This window comes from Rhamphochromis longiceps, linkage group LG1 (assembly GCF_057381845.1).
Source record: "Rhamphochromis longiceps isolate RC_006_pf linkage group LG1, R_longiceps_female_GT1.1, whole genome shotgun sequence".
NCBI lineage: Eukaryota > Metazoa > Chordata > Actinopteri > Cichliformes > Cichlidae > Rhamphochromis > Rhamphochromis longiceps.
The window spans coordinates 18,228,001-18,255,772 of record NC_140557.1 but is presented as its reverse complement, the minus strand read 5'-3'; the positions used below and the strand labels follow the sequence as shown (position 1 = coordinate 18,255,772).

Below are 27,772 nucleotides of genomic sequence, written 5' to 3'. Positions count from 1 at the left end.
GTCTGCGTATATTTATCAGTAAAGGTAATTAGAAATCAGTCAATGTTTTCTAGCTTTCTCTCTGCGCATACTAATCAGTGTCTCCCAGTGTCTCATAATAATCAGGGTAAACATTTATGTAGATATAAGAACTTCGGATTAGCACTGGGAAAGTGTAGCTCAGTATGGGTCAAATTGTTTGTCTTGTCTCTGTGTTACAAACTGTCCCTTAGAATATATGAAAATATCACCTGCATAGTTCACTGGTCAAAGTAGTGATTAAGAAAGATTTCTGTCCTTTTATTCTTTCAAACTGTGTTTTCAGCACATTTAATGAGGATAAAAGAAATTAGCAACAGCTTAAAGTAATACGAACACTAAAGTATTTGTTTGGTACTGTAAAAACATGAACTTTGCTGTTATTCAGGAAATTACTCTGTCAGTTATGTATTTATTTTATTTTTTCCTACTTCCTGTCTACACTCTGTCATCTACTGTTGCATTTCTTATGCCAGCTGCTCCTCTGCTGGGTAAATAGTATTTTTGTAACTATTGTACTATTATATACAAATATGTACACTAATATATACCAATCATTACTTGAACTTGCAATATGAGTAAAGTGGGTACTTTTGCACTTTTAGCCAGGATTCCCATTAATGGTAAGCCGGTGGTACATTGGTGCTATAATAATTTTAATAATAATGATTATTCAAATTCTTTGGAGATCCAAGGATGGTGAAATAAAGTTTAAAATTTCTGTTTGAATTTAAAACTTTAACAGAACAGCCATCTCAGACTGGGTTTGGCAGTTGCCATAGTTTCCCTGCTATTTATAGAACACATTGTCTGCAGTGAACATGAGAGATGTGCATATTTATTTGCGCAGACTACATTTGTAGCGAAAGACTGATATGAAATCAATTGCTCTCCATACCATACAATACAGAATGGGTCTCCTCCACACTAGTAACAACAGAAGTCACATAATAACTTACACTGTTTTCATTTTATTTTTTCCTTCTACCATCCCAGTGTCACTTTGAATCCACTGTGTCACAGCATTCAGAATTATTGGCACTCTTGCTAGGGATGATGCAATGATCGGGGACCATTCTTCATTTCGTTGTTCTCGTGACAATGACAATAAAGTTTCTGATTCTGATTCTTGGTATAGACAAGCTGAATATGCGACAAATAAATCAAGTAATCAGCTATTCCCTTTACTGAAAAAAATAAGAAATATTGCATCAGGAGTTAAATTCACCTTTTGGGAGATTTGAGTTATAAAATTGTTGGCACTTTGTTTTGCATGAATCTGCCTATAGTGAGATTTGACCTTTTTTTTTTTTTAACTGCTTTAAGTTTTACCCCATAATGTTTCAGTGTAACTTTTTTTTTTACTAACTTTGGATTGCTTTATGCTAGTAGCAGCAATTGTGGCAGATAATCTATTCATAATGATAAAGTGAGCAAATTTTGCAAACACAAAGTTGGGTGTGGAAAAGTACATAGCATATAGCTGCTACTTGGTCTGTTTATCTTTGTGAATCATCTGCACCAAATGCCAATAATTCTGCAGGGCACTGTATATACAGTTCAGTGAAGAAGTGCATTATTTTTATTTAGGCATTTAAAACAACAGCACACATTCTTCATTACGATTGAGAAAAGGTGGTGGATAGAGCTGAGCCTTGCAGAAACCAACATCCCCTGCTTCACTTAACTTACTTCGAGGCGTTACAGAATTAGCCTCAATAAGAGCTCGATGTGATGTTTCATTTAGGAAAACAAATGTTTGATTTATGATTTATCTTATGACTTTGTAATTGAGAGTGAAGCTCACTGTCATCTGAGTTTCACGTGAAGTCTAACCTAACGCTGTGGTTATGTCCGGATCAATCTCATTGTGCAAGCCCATGCTGAGAGGTTTCACGGATAAAAGTGCTATTATTCTGCTGACCTAATACCCTGTCTGTCAACCAATAAACAAAGATTATAATCTGGCAGCTCAGAGTGCACTAAGAACCTTTTGCTTGAGCAACACAATGATTGCATGTGTTTGTGAGTGTGGGAGAGAATGGGACGGGGAGAGAAGAAAGTGTGCACATTGCACATCTCAGCATCTTTAGTTAGAGTAGAGAGCACAGTGTCCAGAGTTCAGCCTGAACTCGCCAGCACCATGTAAGATTATGTGAGAGCACGGTGGCAGAACGAGGCATCTTGGTCCGCTTTGTGTGACCGCTCTGGCTGTATGTCTGGCTCTGGGTTTTGTTTTCCTCTCTGCAGGCTGGTTGGTTCATGTCAGAGATCATGGTTGCTTTGGCCTTTCCAGCTTCATTAAGGGCTCTGTGGTGTCTGAGTCACTGTGGTGCTTTCTCTCTCGTGGAGGCTCAACTTTGCTGCATCGTGTCCACGAGGGGGAGCGCATGTACCCACCTCTGGGAAGCGCAGGGTGATGGGAACCTGAGAATTAAACACACAGCGGCCTATTATAAAAACAAATGCAAATTCTTTGCTGATAAAAAATACAGATGCAATGTTTTGCCTCATATGGAATCCAACATATCTGTCATGTTTGAGCTTAAAAATGCAACAGTCTTCATGTTGACGAGCATTTGTATAGATAGCTTTACACCTGCTCAAAAGATATTAGAAACTCAACACTACAGAAGCAACAGGAACCTTGCAGGATACAGCTGCTGCTTGTTTTTCCTCTCAGCCATGAAATCCTTTAATCCATGCTTGTACAAGCAGGCTGCACATATCAGCAGTGTATAAGTGGTCCAGTTTTTTGTTCATTATAGACTATTGTGAAAACAATAACCACCTGTCAGGGTTGTTATACTGTTTTCCCTGTTTTAGCATTTTCTGTAATCCAATCAATTTGGAGTATTGCTTGTATCATTTTTTTTTCACTTTTGAATAAACTAATCAATAAAAAAAATTGTATTACTGCTGCAACTCGCCTTTATATCAAGTTAGTTGTTTTTTAGTATTAGCCATACGAAGATGTTTCCATTTCACACCATTTGGTGGCGATGTTGCCCCTACTAGGAAGATAACAAAGCAGCATGGGAGACTGTTAAAGTGACAAAAAGCTGAAAACTGGCCATCTTTGATTTCATTTCATATTGATCTGACATGATTGATGGCGTTTCCACTGGGTTTTAATTAGAGGGACAGCAACCTTCTGAGCACTGGAAAGAGTTTTGCTGACAAGCAGCTGATGATTGTTTGTTGTGTTCAAGTAGATCTATAAATGTTTGTCTAATAAGTCTGGTATATAAATATGTAACTGTGTAATACATGCACAGTAAATCTGATCTGCATTCCTTGTGTGCTTTGCTCAGAAGAAGCGGATGAAGATGAATACAGGAAAAAGCTGAAAGATACACAGAGAATAATGCAGAACAACGCTTCTTAAACACAAAATTCTCCTGCATGTGTGAAGGTACCAAGAAGGCAGCTGCAGCAAAACACTAAAATTGTACAGTTTGAGAGAATGGTTGGTTTTTTAAAGCCCTTAATGGTTTTTCGTTTGTTTGTTTTTTAAAAAACATTTAAAGGTTGAATTGCATTTAGTGAATCTTTTGACAAAACAAACAAACAAACAAAATAAAAATCACATATCAGTTTAAATTTGTATCATATTTGCTACAACAGGCATTTTATTTATTTATTTATTTTTACAATTTATTCCTTAAAATTGTATCATGCATCAGGAGGAAAATCACACCGATAATGTAAAAGTCTCAAAAACTCACAAAAACTAGTGCATCAAATGATACATTTGGCTTTAAAGGGTTAATCCTCTGCTCGCTAATTCCAGCACAGCCCAACAGAGTTTGGGAACTAGGGCAAGAATTTATCAAAGATAATGATCTGTTATGTCATTTAAAGCACATGGCCTAGAGTTCAGCTCACTGGAATCTGACTGTGCAAATTTAAGACCGTGAATCTATGAAAAGGTGTTTACAAAATGGGTTGTAACATAAAAATGATCGCTGAATGGCAACAGACAGCAAGCTGCCATTGCACTGTGTGGATTTACAGGTAATACGTTTCACATCTCAACCTGTGACTCACTGCAAATTTTGTGTCTTTGAGAGCAGAGGGGAAACGCCTCCTTTGACATGATTGATCTGGGTGTGGCATGCATAATTGGGATCATCTGCACTGCAGCACATGAACATATCCTGGGGCCCTCTTGGTGTGTGGGGGGTGGGGTCCTATTATCACTCACAGTTTCTACAAAGGATCTGGCAATGACATGATCCCTAACTTCCATTCCACAAAATATTTAACCCACAGCTTTTAATACCATAATATGCAACAAAAATAATACAAATAGACACAATGTTTAATGATTTAATGTGCAGTAAAAGAATGATGGGAGGCCACAGCTATGCCTGTTGTTGTTTTCCAGAGATATGGGTAAACTTTATGCCTCATCAAGCTCAATTGAAAGAACAAAGAGCAAACCTGCTGGACATCAGGCTTTTGTTCATTGTCTCTGGCGCTGCTCTAGAACGTGACGCTTGATGAAACAGTAACTATGAAGCTGCTCAGCTGATCGTGTTTGGCAACATTCAAACTGAATGCTTAAAAGAACACACACGATAGATTGAAGTGAAAGAAAGCAGCTTTTGAATGTTGAAAAGGTAAACATACAAAGAAGACAGCAGAGAGAAGAAAACAAACATGCTGCAGACATACAATAGTCATATGAAAGAGGAGTTACACAGAACATGATAAGTGTTTAAATGCCTTTTGAAGGACCAGGCCTTGTTTCCAGCAGGGGGAAGTGAATTATTCAAGAACCTACATTTAGCTTGAACTCGGTCACCCATCTTTTGCTCCTCTCCTCTACTTTGCTTCCTTTAACTGCTTCCTTAGCTCCTACTTGCGCTCAGTAGTTTCCCATGGAGGCTTATGCTCAGGCAACATAGCTCAGTGCTACCTGACCCACATTTGCAATGCAAACTTCACCAGTAAAATAATTAAATCTAAGTCTCAATCTGAGGTCACCAATGGCTTTATGGGGAAAACTTGGTCCACGTTTGCTCAGTCTCACAGCCTTTAGCGTGTTTTGTTTTGCCATATGTAACTGCATGCTTTCAGCAGGATTGTTAACAATTTATTAAATTATAATTTGCATAAAACTACATGGCTGAATCATGAAGTTTTTAGGGAATCCATAAACAAATACACTGGTCCTCAAACTGGATGATTCCTACTATTGTCCTATTTGATTATGTCATGTTGTTTAAATATATATCTTTGAATCATTTAATAAAGTTATTCCTTATTAGAAGCTGTACTCTATTACCTTAGAGTAATTTAACCAATTTAACATTTTAGCTCATCTTTATGTGTTGAGTTTTCATACAAACTCACAAGAATAGCAGCTTGGTGCACTGCCCTATCTGCTGAGCTGGACACAACCCAATTTTTTATGACACCTGAAATCATACAATACAAGCCTGAAACTGCACGAAACTGAAGCAGACATGGAGAGAGGCAGACAATGGGATTAGAGATAAAGATAACCTAGAGCACAGAAGAGAGGAGGACTGTGTGAAAGATTAAAAGAAACATTGCTACAAGCAGAGTTTTTTTTTTTTTTGAAGAAACACACTGCACAGAATGAAACAGTTTATTTTGGAAAGGTTAAAATCTTCAGACAAGTAGCGCCTACATTCTCAGACAGCTGAGCTATTTTTATTCATGATGATTATACAACTAAAAGGACACAAGTGAATGAGATGATTAGTTTAAAAATCATTTATTGTGTGCTAACATTTAATCATTGCTGGGATTCCTAATTGTTTGTATCATTAACAGCAGGATGCTGAGTGGCAGCCATAACAGCTGGTTGGATTCTCTAAATACTAAGGTGCTTTACTGCTTCCTTTATTGCCTCACCCATAGGACACACTAGACCAGGGGTGGGCAATCTCAGTCCACGAGGGCCGGTGTCCCTGCAGGTTTTAGATGTGTCCTTGAACCAACACAGCTGATTTAAATGGCTAATTTAGCTCCTCAACATGTCCTGAAGTTCTCCAGAGGCCTGGTAACGAACTAATCATGTGATTCAGGTGTGTTGACCCAAGGTGAGATCTAAAACCTGCAGGACACCGGCCCTCATGGACTGAGATTGCCCACCCCTGCACTGGATGGTTCATAAAAATGACCAATAAACTGACTTGCTGATATGTTTTGAACCTTCTACAAGAGGCTGTTGCACCTGGTAAAACCCATTAAAATATGAACTATGAACATCAAACTGCTGTAAAAATATGTAGATTTACATAGATTTAGATAAAATCTCTAAATCAAGATTATGAGATAAATTAATTGATCAAAGTATGTTCTATGGCTGTGGTTCCTTTACTAATGTCTATTATTGGTATTGCTCGCCTTTAAGGTTTCCAATAAGTAAAATTTGACAGGGATAGGCTCCAATTGGATAAATGATGGATGAAGGAAATTTTTCCTTCAGAGACTGAAGCAGGGATCTTAAAGGTTAAAATTCCCACTTTTCTAATTAAGTGATATTTTTTTACCAAAGGTTCTCATTTATATGACTTGTATGAAGCAAGTCTCAGAGGATGCTGGGGCGAATTTAGCTGTTGTTTTGGTGTTAAGGAATCTAGCATGAGTGCGGTTAAATTCTCTTTCACATCTTTCCCTGATGTCATACAATCTTCCATCAAGGTCAAGGAAAAGCGTTTAGAAAAAGGAACTCATTTTTAGATGCCATGACACAATATTAAAGGGCAACAGCTGACAAGTTGCTTGGCTGCTTGTTCTCCTGCCTTTGCACTTTCGTCCTGCAAGCAGCTGTGGCCTTTTACTAACAAGAGGAAAGTTAGTTAGATAGTTCTGAAGAGGACAGCTACAGTGGGGCAAAAAAGTATTTAGTCAGCCACCGATTGTGCAAGTTCCCCCACCTAAAATGATGACAGAGGTCAGTAATTTGCACCAGAGGTACACTTCAACTGTGAGAGACAGAATGTGAAAAAAAATCCATGAATTCACATGGTAGGATTTGTAAAGAATTTATTCGTAAATTAGGGTGGAAAATAAGTATTTGGTCACCTCAAACAAGGAAAATCTCTGGCTCTCACAGACCTGTAACGTCTTCTGTAAGAAGCTTTTCTGTCCCCCACTCGTTACCTGTATGAATGGCACCTGTTTGAACTCATCATCTGTATAAAAGACACCTGTCCACAGCCTCAAACAGTCAGACTCCAAACGCCGCCATGGCCAAGACCAAAGAGCTTTCGAAGGACACCAGGAAAAGTATTGTAGACCTGCACCAGACTGGGAAGAGTGAATCTACAATAGGCAAGCAGCTTGGTGTGAAAAAATCAACTGTGGGAGCAATCATCAGAAAATGGAAGACATACAAGACCACTGATAATCTCCCCCGATCTGGGGCTCCACGCAAGATCTCATCCCGTGGGGTCAAAATGATCATGAGAACGGTGAGCAAAGATCCCAGAACCACACGGGGGGACCTGGTGAATGACCTGCAGAGAGCTGGGACCAAAGTAACAAAGGTCACCATCAGTAACACACTACAACGGCAGGGAATCAAATCCCGCAGTGCCAGACGTGTTCCGCTGCTGAAGCCAGTGCATGTCCAGGCCCGTCTGAAGTTTGCCAGAGAGCACATGGATGATACAGCAGAGGATTGGGAGAATGTCATGTGGTCAGATGAAACCAAAGTAGAACTTTCTGGTATAAACTCAACTCGTCGTGTTTGGAGGAAGAAGAATACTGAGTTGCATCCCAAGAACACCATACCTACTGTGAAGCATGGGGGTGGAAACATCATGCTATGGGGCTGTTTTTCTGCCAAGGGGACAGGACGACTGATCCGTGTTAAGGACAGAATGAATGGGGCCATGTATCGTGAGATTTTGAGCCAAAACCTCCTTCCATCAGTGAGAACTTTGAAGATGAAACGAGGCTGGGTCTTCCAACATGACAATGATCCAAAACACACCGCCCGGGCAACAAAGGAGTGGCTCCGTAAGAAGCATTTGAAAGTCCTGGAGTGGCCTAGCCAGTCTCCAGACCTCAACCCCATAGAAAATCTGTGGCGGGAGTTGAAAGTCCGTGTTGCTTGGCGACAGCCCCAAAACATCACTGCTCTCGAGAAGATCTGCATGGAGGAATGGGCCAAAATACCAGCTACTGTGTGTGCAAACCTGGTAAAGACCTATAGTAAACGTTTGACCTCTGTTATTGCCAACAAAGGTTATGTTACAAAGTATTGAGTTGTATTTTTGTTACTGACCAAATACTTATTTTCCACCCTGATTTACGAATAAATTCTTTACAAATCCTACCATGTGGATTCATGGATTTTTTTTTCACATTCTGTCTCTCACAGTTGAAGTGTACCTCTGGTGCAAATTACTGACCTCTGTCATCATTTTAGGTGGGGGAACTTGCACAATCGGTGGCTGACTAAATACTTTTTTGCCCCACTGTAAAAGGATCATCAAATGTGATACACATGTAAATTTACCATCATTTAAATTTTACCCCCCAAATTTTAAATGCTGTGAACTTTCAGTGACTATAAGGATTATGCAGGATTATCTTATATTCTTCTAACCACATGGATGTGTTCATTTATGTATCTACCCATTTGATTTGAGTCAATGAATTTGAACAGTTTTCAAGTCCTTTTAGCTGATTTTAAAGAAGTGCACAACCATTTTATGTGTAAACATTAAAATACAAGTGGGTAACCACATGTGACTATTTTCTCTAATTCTACTCCACTAACTCTCCAGGTCTTAAGATATTAAAGTCAAAAGTGTGTAGATGCAATTCTGCCCTGTCATACTTTTTCATTTGTGTTAGAGCACTATAATCAACTGATTTATAAGGACAATGTATCAAGTAGCAACATGAAGACAAAGTGACAATGCAAAAGGGTTGTTTGCATAAACCCATTGGATTATCACATCAACCTGCAGCTATGCTCAGCTCTTCGAAGCTTCATAGTTTATTTGAGGTCACTGTTTTGCTGTCCAAGAGGGACCCGCAACTTACTATTGTGCCATTGTCAGCAGCAGCAGCAGGCAGCTATTTGTAAAAATCTTCTACAATCCACTGTACTACACCCGTTCACCATTCAACAGCAAACAGAAAACAACTGATACCATCCTAGGGCCTAGCTGAGACCTACAGCGGTACTAAATGAGAGTGATTATTAGACTTCAACAAAACTCTGAACAAACAATAAAGATCTGTAACAACTGGGTGTAAAAAATAAGATGATAATAATGTGTTTCCGTATAAAGCCTACAACCTGCTTCATCGTCAGTCAAAACATTAAAGTTAGATTCTGCTGTATAACAGCTGTGGCTGGCTGGTGGTTTTCTATTACTGTTTGGACCGGATCCAGATGTCCCCTGGAGTTTCTCCCTATGTGTGGAAGGCTGCTGTTTACCTCAGCTGTCAATGTAGCTGAGAAGTGTCCACCTTTATTTGTTCTGGAAGATGCTGTAAAACCATGTGAAAGGAGTCTGATATGCTCACTTCTGACCAATGACTGAGGTGAATTGTTGAGGATATGTTAAACCAGTGGTTCCCAAACTTTTTTTGCTAGGCCCCCCTTTGTTTTACAAGAAAAATGTTCGCCCCCCTGCACAAACACATCCTCCAACCACACACACCCATATTTTGTTTCCAAACTCGATTGCGGTTTATTTCACACCTCAAACATTTAGTAAATAATTAAGCAAATACAAGTAAACTGCAATAAATTACAGGTAGTAATAAAATCCACTACTAACTCTTTTATGCTATAGCCACACCTACACGGGTATTTTTGAAAACGCAGCTGTTTCGTCCACATGTAAACGGCGTTTCGAATCACTGAAAACTGCGATTTTTTAAAACTCCTTACGTGTGGACGAGGAATACAGAATTCGTCATGCAACGTCAATGGTATGTGCCTTTTTTCACGTCAGGCTGTGTGCCACGTTATTGTTTACATGAGATGAATTACAGAATGGCAGATAGAGACAAAATACTGCTAATCTTACTATCTTCAGGTTTTACATGCTTACATATACACACGCAGTTACTGTCCCTCCATTTAGAAAGGCAGAGGCATCACGGTGTAATTATTTTACATGTAGTTGTTTCAACATTGCCATCAATACATTTGTCTCTCTGTGCAAAATGGGTTCAAAAACATAAACAACAGTGGGATACCGAGAGCCCAGCGCTGCTCCCGCCGCAGGGAAAACCAATTCTGCAGGGGAGACCTACCTTGGCACTTATGCAGGTGAAGCCAAAGGGAAGATATGCTTCACCATATTTTCTAGTCTTTGGCTTGGAAGGAAGTTGGTTTGGAAACATATTTGGAGATACTTCATCTCCTGCTTTGCGTTTGTGTGGGAGCCCCATCAAAAACCTGTCCACTATGCTAGCAGTGCCCAAGTACTCTTTTTTTGTTTTGTTTTGTTTTCCATACCGTGCCCCCCCTGCAATGGCTCTGCGCCCCACACTTTGGGAACCTCTGTGTTAAACTAAGCGGTACTGTTTTTGCCACTGTTATCGACTTAGCCTATGTTAGCTGCTGCTTGCTGGCATTAGTGAAACTGTCTTTGAACTAGATGTAGCATCATTTGACTCTGATGCTTAGTAAATAAACTCTCATGAGATGTACTGTAATCAAACTGTTTATCAGAGGGAAAGTGATTTTTAAGCCACCTGAAGCTAATGTTACCTAGCTTAATGTTAGCTTATAACCAACTGTTGTTGCTGTTTAGTCAGCTCTTGTCAGCTGTCCCAAGAAGGGAAGGTCACATGTGTAAGCTGCTGCCAATTAGTAACTGTGACAACATCAAGAATAAATAAATCCAAAATAAATTTATGGACATTTTCATGTGTTAGAGTCTTGACTACAGTGCAGGAGAAAAGGCTTGAGGTGGGAAGAAAGAGAACATTTTATTAAGAAGCTGGTAAAAAGCTCACTCCTTCTCAGTTTGGACCTCTTCTTTAAGAATAAAACATAGCTCTGTTTTAGTAACCACTCTAATGTTAAGCTTAAGTGTACATGGGAAGGAGAACTAGGAATTCGAATACATGAGGAGTCTTGGGAACAGGCTATAGCGAGGGTATGATCTTCCACCTCCTGTGCTCGTCTTGGACTTATTCAATTTAAAGTCATACACAGGGTGCATTTCTCTAAGTCTAGACTTTCTGAATTGTATCCAGAAGTGGAAAATAAATGCCATGGTTCTCCTTGTCACCTTAGCCACATGTTTTTTCTGTGTCCTGAGCTACAAGGTTTCTGGACAGGGTATTTTGCTATTATGTCAACTGTTCTTGGGGTAACTCTTCATCCTTGTCCTCTGATTGCTGTATTTGGGATTCCTGTTCGCTCACTTACACTTGATTCCACACAAAAGGATATATATATATATATATATAAACACCCAGCACGCCCCTGCGGGCGGTTTATCCTTCAAGCTCGGGTCCTCTACCAGAGGCCTGGGAGCTTGAGGGTCCTGCGCAGTATCTTAGCTGTTCCCAGGACTGCGCTCTTCTGGACAGAGATCTCCGATGTTATTCCCGGGATCTGCTGGAGCCACTCGCCTAGCTTGGGAGTCACCGCACCTAGTGCTCCGATTACCACGGGGACCACCGTTACCTTCACCCTCCACATCCTCTCGAGCTCTTCTCTGAGCCCTTGGTATTTCTCCAGCTTCTCGTGTTCCTTCTTCCTGATATTGCTGTCATTCGGAACCGCTACATCGATCACTACAGCCGTCTTCTTCTGTTTGTCTACCACCACTATGTCCGGTTGGTTAGCCACCACCATTTTGTCCGTCTGTATCTGGAAGTCCCACAGGATCTTAGCTCGGTCATTCTCCACCACCCTTGGGGGCATCTCCCATTTTGACCTCGGGACTTCCAGGTTATACTCGGCACAGATGTTCCTGTACACTATGCCGGCCACTTGGTTATGGCGTTCCATGTATGCCTTGCCTGCTAGCATCTTGCACCCTGCTGTTATGTGCTGGATTGTCTCTGGGGCATCTTTACACAGCCTGCACCTGGGGTCTTGCCTGGTGTGATAGACCCCAGCCTCTATGGATCTTGTGCTCAGAGCTTGTTCTTGTGCTGCCATGATTAGTGCCTCTGTGCTGTCTTTCAGTCCAGCTTTGTCCAGCCACTGGTAGGATTTCTGGATATCAGCCACCTCCTCTATCTGCCGGTGGTACATACCGTGCAGGGGCCTGTCCTCCCATGATGGTTCCTCGTCTCCCTCCTCTTTCTTGGGTTTCTGCTGCCTGAGGTATTCACTGAGCACTCGGTCAGTTGGGGCCATCTTCCCAATGTATTCTTGGATGTTCGTTGTCTCATCCTGGACTGTGGTGCTGACACTCACCAGTCCCCGGCCCCCTTCCTTCCGCTTAGCGTACAGCCTCAGGGTGCTGGACTTGGGGTGAAACCCTCCATGCATGGTAAGGAGCTTTCTTGTCTTTATGTCAGTGGCTTCTATCTCCTCCTTTGGCCAGCCTATTACCCCAGCAGGGTACCTGATCACGGGTAGGGCGTACGTGTTGATGGCCCGGATCTTGTTCTTACCATTCAGCTGACTCCTCAGGACTTGCCTGACCCTCTGCAGGTACTTGGTGGTTGCAGCTTTTCTAGCGGCCTCTTCATGGTTCCCATTCGCCTGCGGGATCCCCATGTACTTGTAACTGTCCTCTATGTCTGCAATGTTGCCTTCTGGTAGTTCAATCCCCTCAGTTCTGACTACCTTCCCTCTCTTTGTTACCATCCGGCTACACTTCTCCAGTCCGAACGACATTCCAATGTCATTGCTGTATAGCCTGGTAGTGTGGATCAGTGAATCGATGTCTCGTTCACTCTTAGCATACAGCTTGATGTCATCCATGTACAGGAGGTGGCTGACAACTGCTCCGTTCCGTAGTCGGTATCCGTAGCCAGTCTTGTTAATGATCTCACTGAGGGGGTTCAGGCCTATGCAGAACAGCAGTGGGGACAGAGCATCTCCTTGGTAGATCCCGCACTTGATGGTGACTTGTGCTATGGGCTTGGAGTTGGCCTCTAGTGTTGTACGCCACATCCCCATTGAGTTCCTGATGAAGGCTCTTAGGGTCCCATTGATCTTGTACAATTCTAGGCATTCCAGTATCCAGCTGTGGGGCATTGAGTCATAGGCCTTCTTGTAATCAATCCAGGCAGTGCACAGGTTGGTCAGTCTGGTCTTGCAGTCTCGGCTGACTGTTCTGTCTACCAGTAGCTGGTGTTTTGCGCCTCTGGTATTCTTGCCAATTCCTTTCTGTGTCCCGCTCATGTATTGACCCATGTGCCTGTTCATCTTAGCCGATATGATGCCTGACAGGAGCTTCCATGTAGTACTGAGGCAGGTTATTGGTCGGTAGTTGGAGGGGACCGGTCCCTTCTTGGGGTCCTTGGGGATCAGGACCGTCCGACCTTCGGTTAGCCATTCCGGGTGTCTCTCGTTAACTAGCAGCTGGTTCATTTGTGCTGCCAGACGCTCGTGGAGTGCAGTCAGCTTCTTCAGCCAGTAGGCGTGAACCATGTCGGGCCCTGGTGCTGTCCAACTCTTCATACTGGAGACCCTTTCTTGGATATCTGCCACTGTGATGGTTACTGGACCCTGTTCAGGGAGGTCGCTGTGGTCTGCCCTCAGATCCTCTAGCCACTGAGCATTGCCGTTATGGGTTGCATCCTTCTCCCATATGCTCTTCCAGTATTGCTCCGTCTCCAGCCTTGGTGGTGCTGTTCTCTTATTGTTCCCTTGCCACTGAGAGTACACCTTTGCTGGTTCTGTGGAGAACAGCTGGTTTATTCTCCTGCCTTCTATCTCTCTGGTGTACCTCCTCAAGCGGCTGGCCAAGGCTGTGAGTCTTTGCTTGGCAGTTTCCAAGGCCTCAGGTATGGACAGCTTGCTGTATTTCTTAGGCACCTTATTTGTCTTACCTTTCTGCAACTCCGTTAGTTGGCTAACCTCCCTCCGTGCTACTTTGATCTTGCCCTCTAGCCTCCTTCTCCATGGAGGGTACTGCCCCTTGTCGCTGTTCAACTTGTAGCCAAGCATCTCACTGATCACTGCTGCCGTATTGTAGATCAGCTTGTTAGTGTCGGTAATCGTGGTTGTAGGTATTGCCCGTAGTGCTGCATTAACATCATCTAGCAGACCTTCTGAGGGTACTTCACGTAATCTTGGTAACCGGCTACGGGGGATCCAGGTTTCAAGCTTGGCCATGATCCTATTTTTCAGGTCAGTTCCTCTCACACTCAACGATCCTTCTCCTATCGCACTTGGGGCTATGTACCCAATCTCGGGTGGGGGTGATGATATCGCCCCCCTGACCTGGCGTCCTGACTCCTCCTTGCCGTAGCATTTGTGTTGTACCTCGTCAATCTCTAGCTGTGAGAGCAGTCCCTTCTTTCGAATGTTGGAACACTGAGCTACTAGTTGTTTCGCCGTCATTGTGGATGTTGGGTATCGAAGAATCCATAGGTCCCTCATCCTATTCATGTAGCCCCTTCCGCCGGGGTTACTTGTGTAGTAGCATTCCAACAACGCCCTGTTTTCGTCTCTTGCCCACCGATGCCTTCCAGTTATATATATATATATATATATATAAAGTTTATTTACTTTGGAAAATGAAGAAAGGTTGATTGTATTTCGGTAACTGCAAGTACTGTTGTTTTCTTTTTTCAATAAAAATATTTTCAAAAAAAAAAAAACATAGCTCTGGTCCTTCACATCTTGACTCTGAAAGGTGCTGAAGGCATTAAATATCCTTCCACAGCACACCAAAATCTATGGCTTCTTTTCTCTGGCTTTGTTGTACTACGTATGTGGCCGGCCTCTTGCCACATACATTAAACTCCACTGGGAGATCTCCTTCCTGGCCATTGTATTCAAACATGGCAACTTCAACAAACTGCAAACCCAAACCTATGTATTTTTAATAGATTAACTATAAGTTTAAGATGGTGCATCAGTTTTTTTTGGATGATGCAATTACACAATATTATATGCATATTTATTATTACAGCATCCTCTTTTTTTCTATTAAAAGCCTAAATAAATTACTGAAATTACTAAATTATTAAATTTTTTCCATCTAGCTGAGTTGCTACAGTGAACCATGAGAATACAGTTATCAGCATACCATTACATACAGCACATAAAACAGAGTGGATTTACTAAAAACAAAGGAAAAAGTCTATTTTTGGACATAAGATGTCCCTGCAGTAACCACTGTATCTCAAATTTAAATAAATGACTACAGAGCTGGAGGCAGCAGTATATAGCACAGATCCCACTGGGGCTATAACTCACACTTAACACACTGTGTCATGATATAGAACAGTAGCAATAAACAGAAAATAAAAATGAAAGAGGTTAATGCTGTTACTGTAGGTGCCTATAAGAGTGTACATGTCATATCATCACCAGCACTGCTGTGTTACGGTGGATTCAAACAGGGTCAGCACTTTATGCTAATATGTGTTCAACCTTCTTTTAGGTACTCTTGGACAAACAAAGAATGAACGCCCCACTGTCCATGGAACGAAAATAGACTGCTAATGTTTATATCAGACTTTTAAATCTTAAGCTGACAAAAACCTATAGTGCATGTTGAGACGCTCAGAGGACAAAGTTGACTTTGCATGTGCAGCACGCTGCTACCTATGGTGTTTTTTTGTTTGGTTTTTGCACAACAGCTTTTTTGCACCTGCTGCTATGACAGCGAACCGTCTCACCTCTTTAATACGCACAAACCCCATGTGCTGTATTTGACTAATTTGGCTGATGTGGGGTTGAAGTGATGCAGCTCCAGCCCTTAATCACTATAATCAATATGAAATTCTTTCCTCTCACTGTTAGGCGACGTAAAAATGGAAATTAACCAAGTTAAACTGCCCCTTTTACTTAACCACTGTGACACTGTGAAATATGTTTTTAATGAGTCTGTGAAGGAGTCACATGATATTTCAAATCGTTACAGCTCAGCAGGCTGTTTTAGGACCCTGCTGAGCCATAATGATTTGAATCTGTCTCTTGCACACACACGGTCGTGTTTCCATTACTTCAGAGGACTTTACATTGACTTGCATTCAGTTCCTGGAGACAAAGGCCTGTTTACTGCTTGCATTGACCTAATCTTACTCTACCCTTATACAAGGTCTTACAGTACTAACACTGATCGATTGATTTTGTTGGGGCTTGTTGATGTCAGATCAACAATGTTACTGCGTAAACAGGCGCATGTCCCCACAAAATGAGTAACACAAATACACATTCTGTCTCTCTTACGCACACCCTCCACCCCCACAAAATGATTGCTTCTTTACTTTTTACACCCACAGTCACTAATCTGGGAAATGCTTCCCTCGGCAATCAAGCTACAGGGAAAAGAGTTGCAAAAAAGTTTTGCGCCTTGCATAAATTAAAATCTGTGCATGGAGTACAAGATATCTTAAGGAGATTGCAGAATGAGGATAATCAGTTTTTGTATGTGCCGTTGTCTCAGCAAACCTTGAGGAAATATAACATATGGTGCAAAACTCTCATTTCAGGGGAATGGGGAGTGCAGAAGTACAGTCTATGAGGCAAAACAGCATTTGTACAAATCCAACACACTTGAACCTTGATTTAACATGACTATCTTTACTCTTCAACACAGTCTGAACACTCCTAGGTAAGGTTTCTTGTAATTTCTCTTTGGAATCAATGTCATGCTGAAATATGAAACTGCTGCCACTCAGATCCTTTACAGATGATATTGAATATTAGATTAAAATGTGATGGTTCTTTTAACCACTGGTGGAAATGCAGTCCCAAACAATGACAGCACCTCCACCATGTTATACAGGTGGCTGTAGACACTCACTGTTGGATCTCTCACTTGACTGCTTCAGACATATTGATAACAATTTCATATTTGGATTCCTCACCCCATCAGACCTGGATTTCCAGTCCAGTTCTTGTATTATTGGCATACCTCATACCTTTCTCCCTGTTTCCCTTCCTAAAGAATGGTTTTTGGATAGTTCCCATTCCACTGAGAGCATTTCTGGAAAAGCTTCATTGAATAGTAGATGGATCAGCTGTAGGGCCATGTTTCTCTCAGTCTTTGCTGGATTTCCCATCATGTTTCTTAAAGACACAACTTTCAAATAATGTTCATCTGCCTTAAATAGTTTCTTTAGGCCTGCCACTTCTTTGGCCCTCCACGTGTCTAATTCCCTAAACATTTTGAAAGGACACACCGCACATCGTGTTGAGATATGCCAACATGGTCAGGTACAACGAATGTTCTGAAAATTAGTGAAAAAGCAACTCAAAAATAAATAAATAAATTGAGAGACCTTGAGACAGGCGGCACAACTATTGCTCAAGAAAACTTTATAGAATTACAATAAAGTCTGTTTCATCAAAGGCAAATATAAATAAATGAGGGGTGACTTGTACACTCCTGTAATAGTCCTGGTTCTCTTTACTTTCATGTTTTAATGATCAGTGTTTATTGCAACATATATATCTAATCTCAGAAATCCTTACCTGCTGGGGACTCATTGTGGTTTTCCTCATCAGAGTCAGCGAAAACTTCAGCCAGCTCCTGGTCAGACATATCGGTAAGTTCAGTGAGATCCAAGAGGTCAAAGTGCACCTCTAAAGAAGAGACACTGCTCAACGGTTCTATGAAGCAGAGAAATAAAAGAGTCCTTTTAGTCTGGAGAGAAAATGGGAGATTAAAATCACTCATTTTTGCTCACAGTGCAGAAAAAAGTGTCTCTTTCAAAGAAGTAGGAGATAAACTGCATATATTTCAACAGCTCAAGTAAGGAGCTCTTGAATCTATTGTACTGATAATCAGATCGATACCTGGCTCTTGCAGTGCTATTGTAAAATCGATTTCTTTTCTGCTCCTGCATCCACTTTAATCTGTACAACTTGTACAGTGCTCTCTATTACAGAAGCATTTCACATACTGTACATTTCCTTAAATCTGTGTCTGATTTTGATGCGTCATTCAGTGAATTCCTCTCTCACCATGACGCCCCTTGTGTTGACTCAGGAGCTTACTGAAGAAATGAAACAAGAGCTCTGTAGAGATGAAAATAGCCAGATCTTCATTTTTTTTCTCTTGGGTGTGTTGCACCTGTTCTTTTCTCCACAAGCTTGTGATTCTTCAGCAGGCCATTTCGTCCGCTGTTGCACAGAACCGGGTGGTATTAATGTACACGGGGTGTGCACCCAAACGCCTGACTCAGCTTTCCAGTCAAAGTGCCTCCAAAGGTGAGATTTTAATGTAATGTATGCAAAGTCAGATTTATTCAGAGATCTAAATAATCTTTGCATAAAGTGCACCAAGAGAACATCTGCTTGTCTCAGCATTACCCAAGTTAGGAAACAATTAGATGTAATTGAGCAGGACTAATCTAACAGTATAGTGAGAAAGAGGTCTCTGGTGAGGCAGACTGACGTGTGCTTGCATTTCCTTATCAATCAGTGGGTGCTAGCCTTACATGCAAAGTCCTGACTAAAGCACATCATTGGCTGGTTGTAGCGTGACTTGTAAAAAAACGATGGGCTCCATGACAGGTTGTTATTATCCCGTGCTGTTTGCGTGCTATTTTCCAGGCAGTTTAAGGCACTGTCTCAGGCTGAAGCAGCTGAAGAAGCAGAGCCCACTCTCCTCCTGCTGCTCCTTGTCTGCTGCTATATTTCATTTAATTCATCATGGTCCTGATAGAGCACATATTGATTTTTAAAAGACTATTTATTATGCCAGGGAAGTAGCTGTGTCATTTTTAAGATATAAGAGAAACACTCAGCAGAAATCCCAAGAGGAATGAAACAGGAAGCTGTGACAAAGAGAATATAAATATAAGTAACTGAATATAGTAGACATTTGAAATATATTAAGGATTCAGCTAGCCAGCTTCCATTATCACTCCATTAACCACCACAGTACATATAATTAAAACAGCCACAGAAAGACTCAGCAGAGAGCTCTCAGAACTTCACATCCAAAGCTTGAAGGTCTCTATTTCTGCTGTCTGGGATTGGTTTTAAATAAGCACTAAAACATACAATAACTGTTTAAAAAAATCATAAAAGTTCTTTTTTTCATGTCTTTAGGTTGATTCTTGTGCATGTTTCTGAATATATATTATGTTTTCTGCAGGCAGAAAGGTGCTTGCTACAGTTATCAGTATTTTTAACTGCATTTTGGGAGGTAAAAAACTAAGGCAGTGAAACATGAAGAAAACTGTGGGGGAGGAGATGAAGAAAGATGAGGGAGAGGCAGGGCGATGGGAGAAGAGGGAGCGTTAGGTAAGGAGCTAAATCTAAAATAATAAAACGGGTATGGCGAAGAAAGAGACAAGAGGGGGAAATGAGGCATTATGTGAAACAACACAATACCTCCTTATAAGTTCTGTCATTATTTTCAGCTGATAAGGGTTATTCCCTTTCTATTGCGCTTGCTTTTAACCACCTCTCCCCCATCTCTTCTTTTTCCCTTTTCCACACCCTTTCTCCTTGAATAATTGATCAGTCGGTTTCCAGTCCCAGACAGACACGCTGAAACAACTGCCTCCAGTTCAAAAGCCAATCAGTGGCACTCTGAGAAGTCAGTGGGGAGAGGGGGAGGACAAAAAGCAAAGACTCCTGTGCATACAGCAGATGTAAGAGACGACCATTTCTTGGCCGGTGGCCCGCACATTCACATTCATTCATTTTGTCTCCTTCTTCACTAATACTATATTTTTTCATCACATGCTTGCAGTCCATGTGTGCAAAACAAAAGTCCCCTGATTTCAATAGAACCTCGCATTTAAAAGTCTCATTTACTTCAAGACAACATGACTATTCAGTATTCTCATTTTTCCTTTTTCTTTCCTCTCTTTACAAGTATAAATGTACAGATAGGTTCAAATGGAAGAGCAAAAATAGGGAGAATGGATAAGAGGGAGGGTTTCACATTTGGGAGAAGGGATCAGAGAGTGGAATGGATGCGCCGTGCATCTTGGATCTGTATAATCCCCTTTCTTTCCTAGCCTATCAGGGCTCTGAGGTCATCAGTTCAGCCTGAGCAGATTGTAATAATGACTGAGACCAATGAAGTGAATAAGACTGACACCAGGCTAAGCTATTGAGATGTATATATTAAACAAAGAGTGTCAAAAATTTCTATCATGTATATAATGCATTCTTTTTAACGGATCTGAATGTTATTGATAAACATGGCCTAATGTTGTTTACTTATTTTCTGTTGGATTGCTTGTTAATGAATAAATGAGGTGTAAATGCTACACACATAGCAAGAAGAGTGCTTCACTAGGGGATGAAATCCAAATTAAAACACGCTGGAAACACAGGAAAAAGAGCTAAAATACCTCATCGAAACGATTCAAACGCCGGCCTCTGCAATAGCCCACACAACCAGAGTAAACCAACATTTGCCTACATTTATCTAAATATCTTTTCCTTACAGGATGTTTTAATTTGAAGGACACAAGCTGAATTAAAATCCTAATTAAAATTCCTTTGATCTTACCCACTTTCTCCTATTAAAGAAACTGATAGTATGGGCGGTTGCCATAAATGTTTTATTTCTTTCCATCCATGCAATCAGAGTGCAATTGGTTTACAGTGCGGCTTTCTTTGGCTTTGTATTTATTTGTGGATGTACTGCAGGGTTTTTTTTTCTTACCACCTTAGTTCCTGCAAACCAAATGATCTTTTCTGGGATATTAAGATGTTTGATTTTTTGAGGCTGAGCCTAAAAATAAGCCTTGCAGATGACTCAGGAGCAAACTGCAGCTCTAGGAGATTATTTGTTTCTGTGCCATTTTTGGATGACGTCGTGTTCTTTAGCACTTTAGCGTTAATGAATGACTCTCACTGATCAGAAGGGTAATCTCGTTCAAATCAGACTCTAAATGTTTTGGAAACATTTCAAACCACCAGTCTAGGTTTCACTCTCTCTCCATAGACTCTCTTGCCATAGACTATTAAGCTGAGCTGCCAGGTAGCGCGATTATGTCGTGGGTTACGTTAAATCAGAGAGACACCGAAATTGGCCTGTGGATGAGGTGTCTCCTTGAAAAAGAGTTCAGTTTGTGAAGCAGAAAAAGGCTGCCTTGTCATCCATGTAGCTCCTGTATTCGTCTCTGTGCTTTTGTGCCTTGGGAGTCTGGCACTTACAGAGAAGCCTCTGTATGAGACTGATGCACAATGGGTCTGTTCAGTCGAGGCTGTGGTGCTTTGAGAATGTTGGACCAGAATACATAAAACAGGCAGTAGTAAATCCAAAGGGATCCATATACCTGGACTTGACTAAAGAATGCTTGTATAATCCATAATTACATGTGTGAAGTATGTATTAGAGCTCCACAGATATGTTAGTATGGGATTGTTATTGTGTTATGATATCAATCCGTGACCGGCACTGATAAAATACATTTTCACAGAAGAATATCCTCTTCCATCATTACTTATTTTCTTCATTAGAGACTATTGATCAGGTATCTTGCTCAAGGCTTTTCCCATTTATAATTAGCCTGTAACACCTCTTTACTGCCAATGAATATTCATCACTATTTCATTTTGCTAAAATAACCCACTCTTTATACTATCGCTTGTACTCACGTCTCTTCTCGTTGATGTGCAGCAGGCTAGCAGTGTGCCCTGACAAGCTGCCCTCCTCCTCTGCTAATGGGTGCTGAAACAGCTCCTTGGACAGGTCACCTGAGCTGGAGGGCTTCAGCAGCTTCTGGATGTCTTTATTGGGCTCTGTCATCCGATGAAAACCCAGAAAAGGAGATTGAGCATAAAAGAGAGAATTAAAAGGAAAGCTAAGGAATTTTAAGCCTCAGGTAAATATTAGGTATGCTTTATTGTTGCTAATCAAATGCAATTTAAGGCAACACAATAATGCAGAGAAGATGTTGAGTAATGAAATGAAACAAAGTACTCAGAAATTTTCCAGAACTGAAAGAACTTATTATTTGCTCCCATGTTTGCCATGTTTAGTGATAATCCTCCTTGTATAACCACTATTATGTGTTTTCCAAATCAGACACCAGCTGGCCATTAATCCCAAGCTACCTGCGTCACCTTATAACGCTCAAGCATCTCAGCTGCTTGTCTTTTTGTTATATAATGCAAAAAGTTCTTCACAACATCTATGCAGCCTACGCATCAGTGTCAGTTTAGTGTTTAATGGTACATGTCTGTCATACACAGTTAGATGCATACATTTGTGTATAACCACATATACACCACTCTGTGTACCACCACAGTGTTATTTAAACCAAACAGTCACAATTTGATTAAAGTCAGTTTTTCAGCTTTAATTCAAGGAGTTTTACAAAAATAATTAATTGCTTAGGAAATCAGTGACTTTTATGCACAATCTTCCAACTGAAAGTAATTGGACAACTGAGTGAACTGGACAAGCAGTTTAATGAGGTCTGTTCCTTTATTATTTCATGACATATTAAGCTGATAGAATATATCAGACTGATTCCAATTGTTTTACTCGCACTTGTTAGGGTTGTTTATTGTTTTTGGGATGGCGGATTGGCCAAATCAACAATCTGCTACATTGTTAAAAGGAAGGAATAACAGGTCATTTCATCAACACCAAAAGGCCTGAACGATCAAAGAAGTGAAAGAGCACTAAATTGCACATTGATCGAATTATCTCCACCTTCACACCTTCACAACATTTAAGCAAGTTGAGAAAATGTCTACAAGAATCTGCACAGTCCTGGAAAAAATTCGTTGAAATGATTAACTTATATCGGAATGATGGAGAATATCGAGAAGGAAAGAAAGAGCTCGTGAGCTGAAGTATAACACATTATCTGCCAAGTATGGTGGAGGCAGTATTTATAGGCAGTATGGCATTTGCATCTATGGCTGAAGGCAGAGAATCCACAAACAAGGAACAGCTGAAGATGGCTACAGTAAAAGCCCAACACAGCATTTCAAGAAAAGAAAAACAGCATTTGGTGATGTCCATGGGCTACAGACTTCAAGTAGTCATTGATTGCAAAAAAATATTTATCCAGCTATTAAAATGAATATTCTCATATTTAACATTTCTCCAATGTTGCCATACTGTAGTTCAATATCCAAAAATGTGGAACTACGTATCTATAAGAATGGCTATAATTCCTAAGCAGTTAATGGAATACTTTTGTTAAACCTCTTGAATTAAAGCATGTGTGGTTCCTTTCAGTGAGATTGGTGTTGGCTTTTTACAGATCCCTAATTCATCATTTCTGCTTTACAATATAGTCACTATTACAAAAGATAATGCATTCTAACAGCCCGGTCATGTTCCCAAAAACATCTCAAACATCTATTGAAAACAGTTCACAGAGGCCATTAACAAAATCTGAAAATAGTAGAGACTTAAAATAGCATTCTTCCACACTCAGAAGCATGCATAAAATCTAAATTGGTTAAACTTGATCAAGGTTAAATTTTCACCTGTTTGACAGAGCTGAAAGCACAATGCAGTATGTGAGGAGACTAAATGAGGTAAGCTGCACATTTAGTGACAGGAATAGAGAGCGTAACCAGTATTCCAGACACCGGTGGGAGTTTAAAATTATACAATAGTTTTATCAGATAAGTAAACTTTCTGATCACCACTGCTGTCATCTGGGTAAGCTCTTCCTTCAGATCGGTGCGCTACAGCATGTGCATATATTATTCTAAGTTGTAACCCAAAACATGTTTTGTGAAGTCACAGTGACCTTGAACACCTAAAAAAATCAACTTCCCCGACATACTGCGTCGTGAGATTGCGACAGCTGATGTTGCCAAGGAGACATTAACCATACATTTGAAAGTAAGGGGAAAAAAGCTGAAAAGAAGAGTCATTTGTTTATGGCGCAACATGTAGCAATAACTTTGGCTGCATTTGATGATAACATGCAGAACAGATGCAACTGTGGGAGTACAGCAGCTTCCTGGTGGGCCTCACCAGATGGTCTGTACCATTTCTGCTTGCAGTATGTTCAGACTTTGGAATTTCTTATTTCAGATGAAAAAAATATGTTACAGCCAAGGTGAAAGCAGAACATGATGGATTTTCATTGCAACCTAAGACGCAAAGTGTTTATCGCCAGCTATTGATTAATTTCCCCAGTGAGGAACCACACAAACTGAAACACTACACATTTACCCCTGTTGTTATAATGAAATGTTTGCTCAATATTTTGACTATAAACAGCTCTGGTTTCGATTTCCTTCAATGAACATTTGTTTCCATCCATCCATCCATAAGGAAATGTTGCCTTTTAGATAGAAGATACATGTAAGACACCAACAAATACATGTGTGTGTATGTATAGGCTTGCATTTAGCATTGTAGTTAAAAATGACTGTCTCCAAGGTGCAATATTAATCAGTAACAGCTGAAAAGGTCTTTATTGGAAGTCACAGTATTCTTTGCATATACAGTTAGGCACTTTGCACAGATGGTCTGATCTAGCCACCAACTGCTACAATGTCTGTGAAGAAGCCCGAGTAAATAATGACAATGTAAGTCAGTGCTGTTAAAAGACAGCCAGTCATACATGTGCCCTTTTTCAGGATGCCAATGACCCTGTCTTGAGCTGTCAGCCATGACTGTCTATGAATCAGCTAACCCGAGACATGCAGACAGATGGTGGGAGATGTAGAAACAGAGCGAGGGAGGTTGGTGGGATGGTGTACTGTACGACTGCCAAAAGTTGAATCAAATTCACAGCCTCGGTGTAATAAATCAGTTGCTGTTTGACTGTGTTGCACTGGCAGGAAAAGTTAACATGGTCTATGACCTTGCCAGGTCATTGTGCTTGCTAATTTCTCTCTGTCTTACATCCCATATATGCTCTACTCATATTTTACGCTACACCCGCAGTGGCAGATTTATATAAACATTACTCCCACGGGGAAGTGATTATACAGAGGATGATGAATATTTGGCTGAATTGAGAACACAGTTAACATGGTTTACAGTGTTTTTAATGCAGTTTCTTTTAACATTATTTCTCATCCTTATAGATAAGACAAAGGCCTTTTTTAATAAGCTGTTACTGTTCTTAATTCAGAATCTCCCTTCATTCAAAGCAGTTGCTGTGTTTGCCACATGATGCCATCAAAAGGTCATGCTTTGTGACCCACTTCTGTGATACATCACAGTAATGATGTTCACTCTAATTCAATCACATCTTAATGGACAAATATGATCATTATTTGTGGGCAGGTAGCTCTGGCAGATAGCATGAACATGCACTGCTGAGATAAAAACAGTGGTACAGGGATCAAGGCCAGGAAATGGCATTTTCCATTTAAAATGTAATTTCATTCAGTACTGCTGAAAATGCTCTTATAGCGACATACTTTTACTTAGTGGACCACAGTGGATAATAAATCAAACAATCAAGAAGTGATTGAAGTGTAAATTTTAAGCTTCAATTCAGAGTCTCAAAAGCAATAAACTGACTGAGAAAAAAAGTTTCATGGACAAGTGAGGCCTGTTCCTTTGCAATTCCATGACAAACAGATAAAATATAGGGAGGAGAAACCCCTTACAACATCTAGTCAAGCCAAGGACGCTCTTGAGGATGCAGGTGTATCATTGTCAAAGTCTACAATCAAGCGATGCCTTTATGAAAGCAACCACAGGGTTTATAACAAAGTTCAAACCACTGGTTACACTTAAGAACAGAGAGGTCAGATTCAGTTGTGTCAGAAATCAACAGATGAAACCAAGACTCACTTGAATCAGTATGATGTAAAAGCATGGAGAAGGAGATAAACACCTCATGAACAGAAGTATAACACATCATCTGTCAAACATGGTGGATGTAGAGTTATGGGAACGGGCCACTGGTGTTTACTGCTGATAGAAGTAGCACAAAGTACCAGGATGAATTATAAGGTGTACAGGGCTATACTTTCTGCTTAGATAAAAACAAAACAAAACACTCCAACACTTTTCCTGGCTGCAAAAGCAACCCAGGAGTTTTTCAAGACAAAGAAATATGATATTCTTCAATTCAGAATATCCTTATATATTCACACAACTGAGCACGTCTTTCAGTCCCTGAAAGCACAGACCCTCAAATAAGCAGCAGCTGCCGGTGGTAACAGTAAGGGTCTGGCAACATTGGTTCTAAACTTCAGGGACTCAATTACTGCAAAAGATTTTCCTTCACTTATTAAAAACAGTCCTTACATGTTATGTTAGTTTGTCCAACTACTTTTGAGCTTATTAAAATTGGGGACTATGACCCTCCAATAGAAAAAAACAAAACAAAAAAATAATCCTCAATGGAATACCTTAATCAAATCCGTTCATTTCAAGCTGAAAGTCTCATCATGTTTGTTTGATTTAAAATCCATTGTGGTTGTGTACAGAGACAAAATTAACAAAATGATGTCATGTCCAAATATTTATATACCTGACTGTATATTATCAAATTACCATTTTTATATTTTAAAAGAATATTTTAACAAAGTTGCCTGAAAGAATCACCAGAAAGTATTATATGTATGATGAAACAAGGACTTTATAAAGTTCATTCATTAAGGACATACATAATGTATGAAAATAGGGCCCATGGACTTTCACAAAATCAGACACTAAGGAGAAACCAGCTTCCAAAAACCTTTAATTACTTGTGGGACATACTAAAACCGAGCAATATACACTGACAGCTACAGACACATTATCGTATATTATGTGCAAAAATATTACGGCTCTAAATAGTAAAGCTTTCCTCGATTTCTCCAGGGTTCCACTATAAAAGCGATACTGAAAATTATAGAGCAACACTGCCTGTCGCTCTTCATACATTATGAGAAGTATTCTGTAGTTTTACATTTATTAAAGTTAATTAGTCCCACGAGGAGACTTGATTTAGGACTTCATCCCATCACCCCTGTGAACGTACTGGCACTGAAGCCCAACTCAGTGGGTCCACGCAGCGGAGGCTTCTCTGGATGGCCTTTACGCAAAGGCCATATGCCTCTACTATTGTTCTGTAATTTTCAATCAGAGCAGCTTCAGCATGGTTGACCTACAGTGAGCATTAACCTGTATAATTAAACAATAGATTAAACACGAAGCAGTGAACCCCCTACTGCTGGACGCCGGGGTGATGAGAATGAGCAGAAGGGTCACTCCTGTATATAAACCTCACGCACTATTTCAGTGATTAACTCTTTACAGCAGAAGAGTTGCTCACTCGTGAGATACAAACATTAATCAGAGAGATCGGGCTCCGGGCATGTAGCAAGTCCCCAACTGCACACGTCATGAATGTACGAGGAAACAGGACAGGCAGGTTTTCCACAGCACAAGTCAATCAGAACAGGAAAAAAGACACTCGGCCGTGACCAACCCGCTATAGCACTGAAAAGAGCAAAAATAGAAAATGGCTCTTACCTGGGCTCCCCGCCCCTCCCTGTGCCTCCATGCAGCTCAGCGGAGAGTGTCCTGCGGTTCACCACACCAGCATCAGAGAGTGGGGGAGACAAATGGGAAGAAAGGGAGAGGCAAGGAGTGAGAGTGAGAGAGAGAGAGAGAGAGAGAGAGAGAGAGAGAGAGAGAGAGAGAGAGAGAGAGTGTGTGTGTGTGTGTCTCGTGTGGGTATATAATAGAGTAAGGGGTGGGTGGACACAGCAGACCTAAGCTTCCACCTGCCTGTCCCTCCTTCC

The 27,772-nt window shown here is 40.7% G+C and overlaps 1 protein-coding gene across 3 annotated transcripts in view; it reads right to left on the bottom strand.

Moving 5' to 3' along the window:
• Positions 1 to 1,312: 1,312 nt before the first annotated feature.
• The window catches only part of dbndd1 (dysbindin domain containing 1), a 26,701-nt gene continuing 241 nt past the window's right edge, over positions 1,313 to 27,772 (bottom strand). The window contains exons 1-5 of one of the 3 annotated variants that reach the window (XM_085400947.1): positions 27,743 to 27,772; positions 27,501 to 27,551; positions 21,698 to 21,841; positions 17,600 to 17,737; positions 1,313 to 2,445 (exon numbers count right to left, since the gene is read on the bottom strand). The exon at positions 27,743 to 27,772 is cut by the window's right edge and continues 241 nt beyond it. In XM_085400947.1, coding sequence (XP_085257073.1) covers positions 2,291 to 2,445; positions 17,600 to 17,737; positions 21,698 to 21,841; positions 27,501 to 27,531 — 468 coding nt within the window. In that variant the 5' untranslated portion in view covers positions 27,532 to 27,551; positions 27,743 to 27,772 and the 3' untranslated portion in view covers positions 1,313 to 2,290. Of the gene's footprint in view, positions 2,446 to 17,599; positions 17,738 to 21,697; positions 21,842 to 27,500; positions 27,663 to 27,742 lie in introns of those variants that run through there. The other 2 variants (XM_085400940.1, XM_085400934.1) reach the window with 2 other exon arrangements.